Consider the following 15544-nt stretch of genomic DNA (forward strand, 5'->3'; position numbering starts at 1 on the left):
TTATTTCTTGGTAAAACAGCAAACCTTGCTCATTGGTCTAATTCTCTAACTTTCTCTTCTTGCCCCCTCCCTGCTTCTCTACCCCTATTGGAAAGTCTGAGGCCAGTGCTGGGAGTTCCTGGTCTTTGAGAACCCTATAGGAAACGTCGTCCATGTGATAGTGCTGAAACCGCTAGAGAGGAACATTTCTTTTCCTTTTCATCCCCAACAAAACATTCTTTTTCCTGAGAATTTTTTTTTCTAAAAGGGGTTTTAAACACAGGACAGGAAGAGTGCCTGGGATATAACAGGCAGTCAGTAATGATTTATTGAATAAATGATTGGTTGATTGATCATCCAAAATAAACCAGACTTCATGCTAGTTTCTTTTTATACATTGACTCACTGAATCTTCACAATAATATTTTGCAGTAAATAGTATTACCTTCTTTTTCAGGTAAGAAACTGAGGCCCAAGATTTGCTCAGGTAAGTGGCACAGTTGGGATTTAAATGGCCCTGGATCCACCCAGCTCCAAAATTTTGCCACAATTGCTCCTCACAGTTGAACGTGCATTTGATTCAGCAGGTTGGGAGTCCAGCTAGTGAGTCTGCATTTATAACAAGCTTCTAAATGATGATGGTACTGTTGGTCCATGGACCACACTTTGAGTAGCAAGGCTCCATAACACACTGCCTCCGGTCATGCATCCTGCTTGTTGAGGGCCATTAAAAATCAGAAGTTGTGCAATTGATACATACATGTTAAAGGTAGACTACTTCCCAGGCTCCCTGGCCATGGCCTTCCTTCAGATCTTGGACTAAACTGTTTGAACTTTTCCCCACTAGGATTCTATGAACCATCCCCGATGTTGCTCAGGTTTTGAGCTAACCTAAGTTATTTGTTAGTACCTTCCTGAGAAATAAGCTCCTTTAAATATGTCCAGATTCTAGAGCTGCTTTGCCCTAAAACAGTAGCCACTAGCTATAGGTGGGTATTTAAATGAAATGCAATTAAAAATTCAGGGTTTTTTAGGTTGCACTAGCCACATTTCAAGTGCTCCGTAGACACATGTGGTTAGTGTCTACAGTTTGAGACAGCTTGGATAAAATAAGGTTTCTACTATCACTGGAAGTTCTATTTGAACCGTGTTGCTTGACAATATTTGATTCTAAACAAACATTTCATGTAACCTTCAAGCCCGAGACAGGGAAAAGATATTTTATGTGTGTATGTGTATGTATGTATGTATGTATGTATGTGTATATATATATATTATAATATATATATATTATATATATCTCACCATATATATATCACATTGGCTGTCATCTATCCTCAAGATAGTAGTGCTTAAGGAAAATGCTTGCTGAAGTTGAAAAACTCATCTGTTGAGCTCAATTTTATCAATAGTTCCATGGCCAAAATCTAGTCGACAAAACTGACTGAGGACAGCAAACTATCCGTTCTCAGAGAGAAATGCTGATTCGTGGCTGGCCCCTGCCGGCCCCTGCAGTGTCCTCACCTGCCATTCATTGCCTTATCTGCACACAGTCATTGGTCCTCACTATGCTGGCCCCCTCTGCCTCAGGCTGTGTACGTGCTGTTCCCCACTACTCAAAGCATGCTTTTCCTCTCCCCGACTTTCATATGCCTGCCTCCTGGTCATACTGCAGGTCTCAGATAAATGTTACCTCTTCAGAGGGGCTTTCTCTGACCACCATTTAAGGTGGATCCTCATTTTATACCATTTCATAGCACACTATTATTTTCATGTGACCATTCTAAATTATATATTTACCTGGTGGTTTACTTCTGTATCAATTCTCTTACCCACTAGGATATAAGTATCATGAGAACAGCAACTTCCTGTTTTTCTCACTTCTGTACCCCTAGGACACAACATACATTCGACACAGAATACATGGAATGAAAGAATGAATGAATGAATGAATGAGCAAATCCAAAGGTCCCAACATCAAGCCAAAGCCTTGATGGTATGAAGTTAAGAGCAGATTAACCATCTCTTTTCAGTCCCAGCTTATAGTTCCTGATTTCATTCCCTTGAAGAAAAGGAAGCAGCAGGGATAGAGGGGGAGGAGTTCACTGGCAGTGAGGACTCAGAAGTTCTATGATGAGTCATTGCAGGCTCAGGGGCAGGGCCACAGTGTCCACCATAGCCCAGTCAGTTTAGCTGCTCTGAGAATAACTGAGCTTTTGTTATTTGGAAAGACTAGAGGCTGTTATCCTTATTACATCCTCTGCTGATGGCAGAGAAGACGCAGCTGGGCAGGCCAGATGTTCTACGGTTAGGGCCATTTATGAGGAATTTGCCTTTATTTTCTTAGGCGTCCAGCAGCTCAATGATTTAATTTACTGGTTTTGTGTTGTGGGGGACCCATGGTGGGAAGGTGAAAACATGAGTTTAATAGTTAACTTTTACTGTCATTATTGAAGGAGGGACTACTTAAAATGACATCATAAACAAGGTCTTAGAACCCTTTTGGTTGCCTGACCCGGACAGAGTGGGAGTTCAACATTTTGCTTAAATGACATTAAAGAGTTGCAGCCCAAAGTCACGTTAAGTGGGCAGGCCGGCTTGGTACCACCCACCATGCTCCTGAGGAGGAAAGAGACAGCTTTCCTTAAAGAAAGTTAAGGTTTCTGAACTTTGCTGGGCCATGAGGGAGGTGGCAAGCCCACAAAGTTAGTAGGGGGGAAAAAAAGGATAGATGGAAATATCACAGATACCTGTTTGTGGAAAGCTGTTGAAATAGGACTCTTGAAGCATTCTCTTACCATGGTGCTGCCATAGACTCAAACGTGCCCATCAAAACTGACCATGGATCATGTTCAATTTTTGGTGCCTGATATTCCTTTCCTTTCACTTTCATTTTTTCCCCTTTTTGGAAACAATTACTAAATACAGTCATAAGAAAACACATTTAGAAATACATGTACATAGCTGCGGACACAGACCTAGATACAGAGAGAGATAAGCAGAGCGGCTATATGTCCAGAGAGTCATAACTCATTATCTACACTACTTTGTATTCATTAGTCCTGTTACAAAAGGATGCCGAGGGTTTTGTGCAATAAGTTAATTTTGACTCCGTGCTAAACCAAGCAAACACAATATAGTTCTCTTTCTCATGGCTGAAAAATGGGAGTGACCATCAAAAGTGAGACACTTGTGGAAGAGTCACAGATACCTGATTGGCCTTGACGCTCAGTAAGTCAAATTTGATAATATTTAATATGCATATCAGCTGAGCAGTGTCATCCAGAGGATGCTAGAAACCCAACAAAATAACTACATCACATAAAATTTTACATAAGGCATTGTTAAACTGTTTGAGCCAAGAGTTCTATTTTATTTTATTTTACCCACTTCTTTATTTCTTGCTTCCTAATTTGGGTCCTTTTAAAAAAATTGGTTTTGCTTCTTTCTTTTTTGTTAACCACTTCAGATCTTTTTGGAAAGTAATGGTATATAAACAAGCAATAATTTAAAGGTGGAAATAAAAACTAACTGGGCATGAAAACCATATGCTGAGTTAACCTTTTTAAACAGGAAACATGGAAAATGCATTTTATAAGATTTATAATTGCTTTCCAATTTATAATATTGTCTAATGAAAAATTACAAAAATCCCCCAATTTAAGAAGCCTACTAGAATAGATTTCCTACTATTTAGGTGTATATCATAAACAAATAATTTGTGCCTTATAATGTAATGTCTATAAAACCATACATGTTGTTAAGTTATGTTTCCTCCAAGAACGTGGCCCACTATACATGCCAAGATCCAGTCTAATTTAGCAATGGAGTATTTCAAAAGTGGTACTTGACAAAAATATTATACATAGTTTTATACAGGATGACATTTTTAATACCCCCTGGAGATATCTGAGAACAAAGCTGGAATGTGCCAAAATCTTCAAAGGTTATAGTCATCTGAAAAGAACCTGGTTCACATTTATATTTCTAAGAAGCTACTTTTATGACTCAGGAACACATTGTACAGAAACCTCTGAATACATTTATGGTATTCCTGCAACTCTGACCACCACACCTGCTATACCTTGAGGCCTCCAAATTGCAACGAGGCAAGCCAGGCCGACTCACTGGCTGGGAGAGATTTTGAAGAGATCCTAGAAGCCTTTCCTCTTATCCTCCTGCTCCTTCGAGTCTCTGTTTATGTTGCTACACAGCAAGAAAGGTTCCACTCAAATTGTTTCTGCTTCATTATGCAGAACTGGTTTTTTTGCATAATTTTTGTTTATTTTATTAGTAAGGGTGTTATCACTGACTGGCTTACATGTGTGTCTCCCAGAGTGGTGGCAGGGTAGGGCGCCTTGCTGAGTGAGGCTGGAGACTCGGGGTGGCTGCCCTGTGTCCTGGTCCTGGAAGAGCCCCTGCCCAGTGCTTCAGTTCCCTTCCTATTTTTATTTTCAGTGAACAACGTTATTCTTTCTAATTAATTCCTTGTCCTGAGCCCTCCAAGCAGGAACTGCAACAACCCACTATGGAGAAAAACTGGGAGGGAAGTGGGGGGGGGGCACTCATGTTCTTTCTCTTCAAAGGAGAAAGCAAAACATGATTTGAGGTGCCTCTGTGTAGAAAAAAAATTGATAGTGTTCTAATAAAAATTTCTACAGAAGAGGAGAACTCTCTTTAGCTGAGTACCCAAAGTGAAATCAAAGCTCGAGCTAATGCCAGGTCCTGACAACCCCCCTTTTCAAAACTCAGGAAGAATCCAGGCTCTTTAGAAGTTACTGACAAAGGGCCACTGAGCGTATTGGCAAGTGTCGGCCTCTGGCCAAAGACAGAGGAGGCAGGCACCTCACAGGCTTCTCAGCATCTGCTCTTTTCCTCTCTAAATGGTTCCAGTTCTGGAGAAAGAAGAAGCTTTAGGGAAGAAATTAATCAAAATACTGCTGGGATACATACACTTCATATTCTCTAAGAATGGCAGGATCGCTCTTGCCTCCAGGCCTCTGTACTCCTTACTTTCTCTGCCTGGAATGCCTTCTCTCTCATTACTCAGCCTTCCCAGACCCCTGGATACAGGTTGGAGGCCCCTCTCTGTGCTCCCCTAACACCCTGACCCTTCTCCCAACTTAGCGCTCCTCACATTATATTGTAACTCATCAGAGCCCTAAACTCTAAGCAGTCAGCTCCCAGGGGGCAGACCACTATGACCTTGTTCACATCACCAGCTTTCTGAGCTGTTTAGCAACATAGAAGCCAACAGAGAAATGTGTGTTGGATAAATGGATAGATGTGTGAGTGAGTGAACGGATAAAAGATAACATCTGAAACACGGCAGTCTCACCCTATTTATCTGGTCTTCGAAAAATATAACTGGGTTCCTATTCTGTTCTCAAAACAGTTCTATTCTTAGCAGAACTAGGATATAATTAAGGCTGTGCTATAAGGGTCTGGAGGAAGATTCTTACCCAGAGGGTGAGAGAAACATCAAAGAAGATGGGTAGGAAGGACTCTCAGGACAAGAGGAAGCCCTGGAGGTGGAGCCGTGAGAAGTGATGTGGAAAATGAGTGCTTTAGGCTTTAGTGTGAGGCAGTGGACTCAGTTCCCAGCACTTTGAGGAGGTGTAAGCTTCAGGAAAATAAGCCCAGTGGGTGCGTAGAAGTGGACAGGCTATATTCTGGAGGCAGATGACCAGCCTGAGAGTCACTGTAGATGTCCATGAGAGGTGGGGGTGGCCTGAACCAGATGGCAGCAGTGGGATGGGAAGGAATAGGTTGGTCCTGATCGGTATTAGAACAACTGGGCTTGGGAGGTGTGATAGAAAATGCCAGTGTCACCCCCCGACCCATCCCCCCTTCCCTACATGGGGACATTCTATCCCACAGTTCTAAGCCTCTCTCTGCAATTACATGAGGCCATGTGACCAAGTCCTGGGTAATGGAATGTAAGTTGAATTGACAGGTACCACCGTCAGGCCAGGATCTGACAAAGCCCTAAGGCAGAGGTCCTCAAAATTGTGGGCCTCAGATCACCTGGAGGCTTGCTGTGCAAACTATTGGGCCCTGCTTCTGGGGCTTCTGATATAGTAGGTCTGCGAGGGGACCTATTAATGAGCATTTCCAACAAGTTCCCAGGAGAGGCTGATATTGCTGGTTCATGGACCACACTTTTGGAACCACTGCCCTGAGGTGTGCTGGAGCTTCATACTGGAGGAGCACATGACTCCAAGTGGTTGTGTTGTTACAGAGAGCCTCCTCTCCGACCTAAGCACCCTGCCGGCACTGTCTTCAAGCATGAAACAGATTTTCATTGTGCTGACTCCATCCACATTTGGATCTGTTATAGTAGCTTAGGCGATCCTGATATAGGAGTTGGGGGAGAAGAAAGATTTGAAGCTGACGCCCAGATTTGGAGCTTCGGTAACTGGGGGAAATAGAGCAGATTTGGATAGAAAGATAATGAGTTCCTTATCACAGTCATACCAAGCCCTCCACTCCACAAAGACTGGTCTGTTCACCTGCCCCAGCCACACCCAGGGCCCATATAGTAGAAGGCTGTCTCTGCCTTTGCTCCTGTGTACCCACTCCTCTCCTGTTAGCTGAGGCCTTCGTGTCTTTTGCTGCCCTTGAGTCTTACCTTTCTTCCACCTGCTGGAGTTCAGATGGGAAGGAAACTGCTTCTCCCTGTAAATTCTGTCAGCATTCTTAGAGAAGTAGTCATATTACAGGCCTTAATAGCAATACCCTCTTAACTGGACAGCACTCCTGTTAACAAAGCACTTGGCCTTTCTTACCTCATCGGATTGTAATCATGTCTGGAGGTGTACACACACACATACACTCTCTCTCTCTCTCTCTCTCTCTCTCTCTCTCATTATTATTATATCTCATTAGCTCACACTTACTGAATATTCCACATATAATATATCACTTCCACAAGTCTTGTGAGCAAGGACATTTGTTGAATTAAGTACCTGGATTCATTACTGTCTACTATGGACTATGGTACCCAGGACAAGGAATTTGACCTTGCTCGCCCTTCAGTTTTCTTCTATAAAATGAAACAATATCTACTTTGCAGTGTTATTGAGAATATCAAGTGAGACCAGTATGCAAAGGTCCTTTGTATATCGTAAGGTAACATTTGCACATTAGCAACTAGCTCCTACTATCCTGTAACATCACTTTTCCATTTTCAAACCTTGTCCTAGCATTCAGGATCCTTTAGGATGTGCTCCAACTCCCCTTTGCAGTCTTCCACGACTCCTCCACTGACCTGTGACATTTTCACCAAACTCTGCCGCTCCCTGGAAAGGCCCCACGCTTCCCCACCCTTGTGCGTGTGCTCACACTGTCCTCTGCCTGGAAGGCCCTTCTGCTATACTTTCATCCAAGTCAAGTTCCAGCTCAAATCCACCCCCTTTGAGCTCTTCTTTGACACCTGCCCAGACTCTCTCCTTTCCTGGGCCCCCAGCATGAGTTTGCACCTCGGTATTCGCCATCTTAATTATGGCTGCCATAGCTTTGGGATGTGGCTTTTGTCTGCCCCACTTTCCAGAGATGTCTCTCAGTTTGTGGTTCATAGATAGTCCCCTTTCTTGTTTTCAAGAATGGCTGTGTATTAATCTATGTTTGATAGCATTTTAATCGTTTTAGTATGGCTAGGTTTTGGAGGGGGTGAAAATTTTATCATGCACTTAATCTGCCAACTTGAAAACAGAAGCATAAAGAATATGTACAGACGAATAAAGGGATAACCGCAAATAATCTATAAATCTAGGAAAATACTCAGGTTTTGACCTTGTTGGTGGGGTGGGGGACAGGGACTGGAGAGAAGAGTGTTTATCCAGAGAGCTTTTGCTTTCAATGTCAACATCCCACTCAAAGCCTCGAGAGACCTCCCGTTACCTGTGGTGCTGAGGCCAGTGTACTCAGGGGACGGGTTGCTGACAGGGGAGGATGGAGGCGGCACGTCCACGGATGTGGCAGACTTTGCTGGAGAAAACGAAGGCACTGGGGAAGGGGTTGGGGGGGCAGCATCCGTCAAGACAATCTCTTCTTGGGCTTCTGCTGTCGATACAGAAAAGGGTGGGTTTTTAGAGCCAAAAGTCAAGGCAAGTTATCTTTAAGGGGCTTTAAAAAATAAAATATTCTGCTCTGGCCAGTTAGGTTAGTCATCATCAGGATACACCAAGGTTATGGGTTTGATCCCCACTCAGGGCACATGCAAAAGTCAACCAATGGATGCTTAGGTAAGTGGAACTAATCAATCTCTCTCTCTCTCTCTCTCTCTCTCTCTTGCACTCTCCCTCCCTCCACTCCTCTCTCTAAAATAAATTTTAAAAAGCTTTTAAAAAACAAAATAATATGATCCAGCTATTCCACTTCTGGGTATTTGTCCAAGAAAAACAATGGAAATACTAATTTGAAAAGATATTTGTACCCCTCTGCTCATTGCAGCATTATTTCTAAATAGCCAAGAAATGGAAACAACCTGAGCAACCACTAATAGATGAACAGATAAAGAAGATGTGAGATATATAATTGCAACTCTCTGTGTTTTGGGATAAACAACTAATACAACCTAACTCTCTTTTTCAGGTAAAATAAGCAAATATCAAACAATATATAAAGATAATTATATAAGAAATTAATACAAGAAAAGCTTAGTCCAATGTAATAATTTAAAGTCTTTAAAAAATAAAATTACCTGTCAGAAAAAAAATAATAAAAAATATATTCTTTCTAATCTGTGTCATGACACTCCTCTGCTTAAAACCCTTCATTGGTTTCCCTTCACCCTCATGGCATGCAAAGCAATGCCACTCTAAAGAAGAAAGAGACATTGATTTCCCACCACTTGACCTGCTCCCCATCACTACATTCTTTAGGGTGCAGAGCTAGAAGTGGAGGGCATGGATGTGAGGCTACCAGTCGGGGGGAGCAGTGCCCAGTGCAGTGCTGCCTTACCAGTGCTGCCTTCTCCCTTCATGGCTCGCATGAGCTCGTTGGCCCGCTCCTGGCAGTGCAGGGACTCTAACAGGTAGAGCACGTAGTCATCAAACATCAAGTGAATTAGGTGGAAAGACCCTGGTGAGAAAAGATCCGAACAGAAGGGTAAGTAAGTCATGTCAGCTCTTGTAAGCCCCCTCTGCCTGGTCAGCAGCACAAGTTACACTGCACTCTAACCATCTGTTCAAGACTCTTGTTCCCCACCGAGAGATGATCTCATGGCCAGGGGTTGCTCTTCTTTGCTGTATCCTCAACCTAATCTAGTGCTTAGCATAGCTGAGTGTCATTTACACTTTGTGGCAATGGAATCTTTTCCTTGCTTAATCTACTAATATGACACTGTCAAAAATGGCACCATTTGAGCCATCTGTCCAAATGCTTCTGAGTTCTCACATGGGCACTGGTCTCATCCATGTCAGTACCTTCACCTTCTCAGCATTTACTGAAGTCGTGTCTTCCAGTCTTATTTCTCCCACAAGCCTACCTTAGTTCCCCAATCGGACTTCAAGGATGTCCATGGTATGGGCATTGGTATCTGCCAATTACCTAATTCTAGAATTGAAAAATATTTTTAAATGTTTATTTTATTGATTTTAGAAAGAAAGGACAAGAGGGCGAGTCAGGAACATCTATCTGTTCCTGTATGTGCCCTGTCCAGGGATCAAATGGGCAACCTCTGTGCTTTGAGACGATGCTCTAACCAACTGAGCCATCTGGCCAGGGTAGAATTGAAAGTTTAAATTTGCAACAAGTGAATCATTTCCTTAAATGTTTCTGAGACCTCCATTTAGCACATGGTTCTCAGAAAAATTATTAAATTGAAAGAATTTTATATTTTCAAGTAATTCCATTTTTAATTTAAAGTAAGTTATTTCATTTCATAAAAAAGGATGTGAATGATAATTTTAAAAGATTCTACAATATGCCAGTTTCTATGCTCAAAGCCATATATTCTCTAATTTAATATCTATAAACACCCTTTAAGGTAGGTATTTTTATTCCTATTTTGCAAGTCAAGTATTTGTGCATGATAATAAAATTAATAGATAATATATTAATTTAAAATTATCTTTACTTGCATGTCCTGCTGCCCCAATGGACAGTGGAATGGTTGACATATGGTAGGTGTTCAACTCATGCCTGCTGCAATCAAGGCTTCCCAAATGCCAGTGTCACAGAGGGGCCCAGCCTTCATCTCCAGCCCCATGTCACCAGATCCCCAGGGGACATCTCTATATAGGTATCCTGCTGTCCCACAGAATGTCCAAAACTCCCCACCTCCCTATTAGCTGACCACCTTATCCTATTTTCCTTGACGGGAGCAGAGTTTGCCACCCCAAAATATGCTCTTTGGGGAATATGGATTGTTGTAAGCTCGTTATTTTTAAGAGACAAGAGACTCAGGAGAAACCTCTGACATTCCTCCAACTGCCCAGGAGAATTTAGATAGAGGACCTCTAGGAAGGGAAATAGTGTCACAGACAACTGTCGTTTAGTATAAACTAGTGTGGGGAGTGACGTCAGAGAAATGGCACCGTAAGGAGTGATACCGATAAATCTCCCCCAAAATTCAACAAGATCTTCAACCAGAGACAGAAAAATCTATCCTAGGAGCCTCCAGAAATTCCACACTAAACGTGAAGGTATGATCAAACGAAAAATTGACTAAATATATAATCAACCCTGAAGGAAATAAGGAGGGAGAAACACTCTGCCTTCCTCACTAACTTAAATAAGGGCAGCTTTCACTGGGAACTGAGAGTATAGGAACTAAGGCAGGCATAGGGTGTGAATAGAACCAGACTGCAGCACAAACGTCCGAACCAGGCTATGGCACGGGCATCCAAGCCGAGGAAAAACTGCGCTTGTGGCAACCCAGTCAACACAAGCTAACGCTTGTGCTAAACCCAGACAAAGAAAGGCACTTGGGACAGCCATCTGCCCAGATTTCCTGGTCAGCGCGTGCAGATAGTGGGCAAGAGATTCCTCCTAGAGCCCCGGGAGTGGGCGCCCATGTTACTGGACAGAGGGGCAGAGTCAGAGGTCTTTCTGTGGGCTGAAACCGGAGTCTCGGGGTCGCCCCTCCGCCCCGAAAAGCAGCGCACGGGGAGTGAGTGGGAGCGAAATTCCCTATGCTCAAACTTTTCCAGGTGGGCGGGGCGCCTCACCGGGAGTGAGAGGCTGCCGGCCTGATTCCCTGGTCGGCAAGCGCAGACAGTGGGCGAGAGATTCCCCCAGGAGTGGGCGCCCGTGTTCCTGGACAAAGGGGCAGAGTCAGAGGTCTTTGTGTGGGCCGAAGCCCCACCTGATTATACTAGCCTTACCCAGAGCCCTGTGCTGAGTGGGAATAGAGTGGGGATTTGCCAGCTCTTTGAGCCTCTTACTCTCCAGGCAGAGGCAGCAGCAACCCCATAGGCTACTAATTCAGGAAAGAAAGACTAGGAGAGAGGCTTTGGAAACACGGACTCTCTCATTGGCAGAGCCTGCAAATGCTAATGAGCCTCGACTGTCAACAAGACTGAAGCCCAATATATGACATCACCATAGAGACTTATCAACTGCAAACCTCTACCTAAGTGTGCCACAGGGGCAGAACCTGGGGTACAGAGTCACCAACCAGGAAGAGGGAGAGAAAAGAAAAAGCAAGAAGATAACTTCTCAAAATTGAGAATAATCCACAGACTTTATAACCTATCCCATTTTATTATATTTGTTCGTTTGTTTCTCTTATATTCTTGTCTTGATTATTTTCTTCCTCTTCCAATTTGGTTGTTTAATTCTCTGCCAGTCTTACTCTCTCTTCTCCTTGAACTACACTACCCATAAGTGTTACATCTCCCATTATCTTTTCTTTCTTCTTCCTTTCTCTCTATGAGGGTTGCACTCCAAAACCCTTAACTCTCTCTCTCTCTCTCCTTTTATTCTTTTTTCTACTTTTTGTGTTTTCCTCTTTCTTTTTTTTTCCTCTCCCCCTATATTAGTTTGTTCTTTTCTCCTTCACTTTCCTCTCATTCAATCCTCAATCATGAACAAATTATTTTATCTGGGACTCAAATTTTTCTTTGTGGCGCTTTGGAGGTTTTTTACTTCGCTTTTTTAACTCACTAGCAGTGCTCCCAACCATGGCTCTCCATTTTATCTAGTTCTTGCTCCACTAAATACAATAGTAATTTTTAATTTTTCCCCCGTTTTCCTGTTTTCCTCTTATTCCTCTCATCATATCTCTTATTCAATCATCACCTAAAAGCAAATCATTTTATTCTTGACCCAAATTTTTTCCTTTTTTGCATTTTGTGGGTCCATACCCCCTTTTTTGCCCCTTTATCACTTCTCCCCAACTCAGGCCCTCCATTATAAGTAGTTTTTGTTCCATTTAGCACAATATAATTCACAGTTCACCACAAGATTTTCTCAAGGAGGGGAGAGGAGAGGAGAGGAAAAAAAAGGGGGAAAAATAATATTTTTTATTCTTTTTTATTTTTAATTTTTATTTTTTTAACTATTTATTCTTTATTAATTCTCATTAATACTATCAAAAAACCACCCTCAGATGCCATTAAGGAAAAGGAAATCGAATATCATGGATACAAAAGACAGAGAGGTAGCACAGATAGATGACATAAAATCTATGGAAAACAAATTTAATATATTGGAAACCTTGGAGCTAAATGACAGAGAATTTAAAATAGAAATCCTAAAAATACTCAAAAATATACAAGAAAACACAGAAAGGCAATTTAGGGAGCTCAGAAAACAACTCAATGAACACAAAGAATACATTACCAAGGAAATTGAAACTATAAAAACAAATCAAACAGAGATGAAAAACTCAATTCATGAACTGAAAAATGAGGTAACAAGCTTAGCTAATAGAACAGGCCAGATAGAAGGTAGGATTAGTGACATAGAAGACAAGGAATTTGAGGCACAACAGAGAGAAGAAGAAAGAGACTCAAAAATTTAAAAAAATGAGAAAGTCCTACAGGAACTGTCTGACTCCATCAAAAAGAATAACATAAGATTAATAGGTATATCAGAGGGAGAAGTGAGAGAAAATGGAATGGAGAACATATTCAAACAAATAATAGATGAGAACTTCCCAAGTCTGTGGAAAGAACTAAAGCCTCAAATTCAAGAAGCAAACAGAACTCCGAGTTTTCTTTACCCCAACAAACCTACTCCAAGGCACATCATAATGAAATTGGCACAAACCAACAACAAAGAAAAAATTCTCAAGGCAGCCAGGGAAAAGAAGAATACAACATATAAAGGAAGGCCCATTAGATTATCATCAGATTTCTCAACAGAAACTCTACAAGCTAGAAGAGAGTGGACCCCAATATTTAAAGTCCTGAAAGAGAGGAACTTTCAGCCACGAATACTATACCCATCAAAGCTATCCTTCAAATATGAAGGAGAAATAAAAACATTCACAGATACAGAAAAGATGAGGGAATTTATCATCAGAAAACCCCCACTCCAGGAATTACTAAAGGGGGTTTTCCAACCAGATAAAAAGAACAAAACAAAACAAAACCACAAGTAAAAGCTCCACCAAGAACACAATAAAACCAAATTTAAACTGTGACAACAACAACAACAAAAAAGGGGGGGTGGAGAGGATGGAGATTAACAGTAGCAAAGGACGGTGGAGTGCAAAAGTACTCACAAGATAGTGCACTACAATGAACAGGGTAGGAACCCTTTTCACTACTTAACAGTAACCACCATTGAAAAAACCTCCACAGAAGCACATGATTTAAAAAAGAAAGCAACAGAGGAAAGATGTATGGAATACAACCAAACAAAAACAAAAGATAGAAAAACAAAAGAGAAAAATCAAACAAGACACAAAACTAACAGAAAGCAATTTATAAAATGCCAATAGGGAACTCACAAGTATCAATAATTACACTAAATGTAAATGGACTAAACTCACCAATAAAAAGGCACAGAGTAGCAGAATGGATTAAAAAAGAAAACCCAACTGTATGCTGCCTACAAGAAACTCATCTAAGCAACAAGGATAAAAACAAATTCAAAGTGAAAGGCTGGAAAACAATACTCCAATCAAATAACATCCAAAAAAAAGCAAGTGTAGCAATACTCATATCTGATATTGCTGACTACAAGACAGCAAAAGTACTCAAAGACAAAAATGGTCATTTCATAATGATTAAGGGGACACTGAATCAAGAAGACATAACAATTCTTTTTTTTAAATTTTTTTTTTTTTTTTTTGTATTTTTCTGAAGCTGGAAACGGGGAGAGACAGTCAGACAGACTCCTGCATGCGCCCGACCGGGATCCACTGGCACGCCCACCAGGGGCGACGCTCTGCCCACCAGGGGGCGATGCTCTATCCCTCCAAGGCGTCGCTGTGCCACAACCAGAGCCACTCTAGCACCTGGGGCAGAGGCCAAGGAGCCATCCCCAGCGCCCGGGCCATCTTTGCTCCAATGGAGCCTTGGCTGAGGGAGGGGAAGAGAGAGACAGAGAGGAAGGAGGGGGGGGTGGAGAAGCAAATGGGCGCTTCTCCTATGTGCCCTGGCCTGGAATCGAACCTGGGTCCCCCGCGAGCCAGGCTGACGCTCTATCGCTGAGCCAACCGGCCAGGGCCAGACATAACAATTCTTAATATATATGCACCAAACCAAGGAGCACCAAAATATATGAGACAGCTATTTATTGACCTTAAAACAAAAACTGACAAAAATACAATCATACTTGGAGACCTCAATACACTGCTGACGGTTCTAGATCGGTCATTCAAACAGAGAATCAATAAAGATATATTGGCCTTAAACAAAACACTAGAGCACCTGAATATGATAGACATCTACAGGACATTTCATCCCAAAGTGAAAGTATATACATTTTTCTCTAGTGTACATGGATCATTCTTAGGAATTGACCATATGTTGGGCCACAAAAACAACATCAGCAAATTCAGAAAAATCGAAGTTGTACCAAGCATATTTTCTGATTAAAAAGCCTTGAAACTAGAATTCAACTGCAAAAAAGAGGAAAAAAACCCCACAAAAATGTGGAAGCTAAACAACATACTTCTAAAAAATGAATGAGTCAAAGAAGAAATAATAAGCATAGAGATCAAAAGATATATACAGACAAATGAAAATGACAGTATGACATATCAGAATCTATGGGATGCAGCAAAAGCAGTGATAAGAGGGAAGTTCATGTCACTTCAGGGCTATATGAACAAACAAGAGAGAGCCCAAGTGAACCACTTAACTTCACACCTTAAGGAACTAGAAAAAGAAGAACAAAGACAACCCAAAACCAGCCGAAGGAGATAATAAAAATCAGAGCAGAAATAAATGAAATAGAGAACAGAAAAACTATAGAAAAAATTAATAGAACAAGGAGTTGGTTCTTTGAAAAGATCAACAAAATTGACAAACCCTTGGCAAGACTTACCAAGGAAAAAGGAGAAAGAACTCATATAAATAAAATCCAAAATGAAAGAGGAGAAATCACCACGGACATCATAGATATATAAAGAATTATTGTAGAATACTATGAAAAACTTTATGCC

The 15544-nt window shown here is 41.6% G+C and overlaps 1 protein-coding gene across 3 annotated transcripts in view; it reads right to left on the minus strand.

The window, feature by feature from the left end:
• The window catches only part of RFX4 (regulatory factor X4), a 165805-nt gene that overhangs the window by 16216 nt on the left and 134045 nt on the right, over window positions 1-15544 (minus strand). For 2 of the 3 annotated variants that reach the window (XM_066356026.1, XM_066356044.1), the window contains 2 exons: window positions 8944-9063; window positions 7882-8043 (listed from right to left, as the gene is read on the minus strand). In XM_066356026.1, the coding sequence (XP_066212123.1) occupies window positions 7882-8043; window positions 8944-9063 (282 nt within the window). The remainder of the gene's footprint in view (window positions 1-7881; window positions 8044-8943; window positions 9064-15544) is intronic. The other variant, XM_066356036.1, reaches the window with a different exon arrangement.

Source organism: Saccopteryx leptura, chromosome 1, assembly GCF_036850995.1.
Source record: "Saccopteryx leptura isolate mSacLep1 chromosome 1, mSacLep1_pri_phased_curated, whole genome shotgun sequence".
Taxonomy (NCBI): Eukaryota; Metazoa; Chordata; class Mammalia; order Chiroptera; family Emballonuridae; genus Saccopteryx; species Saccopteryx leptura.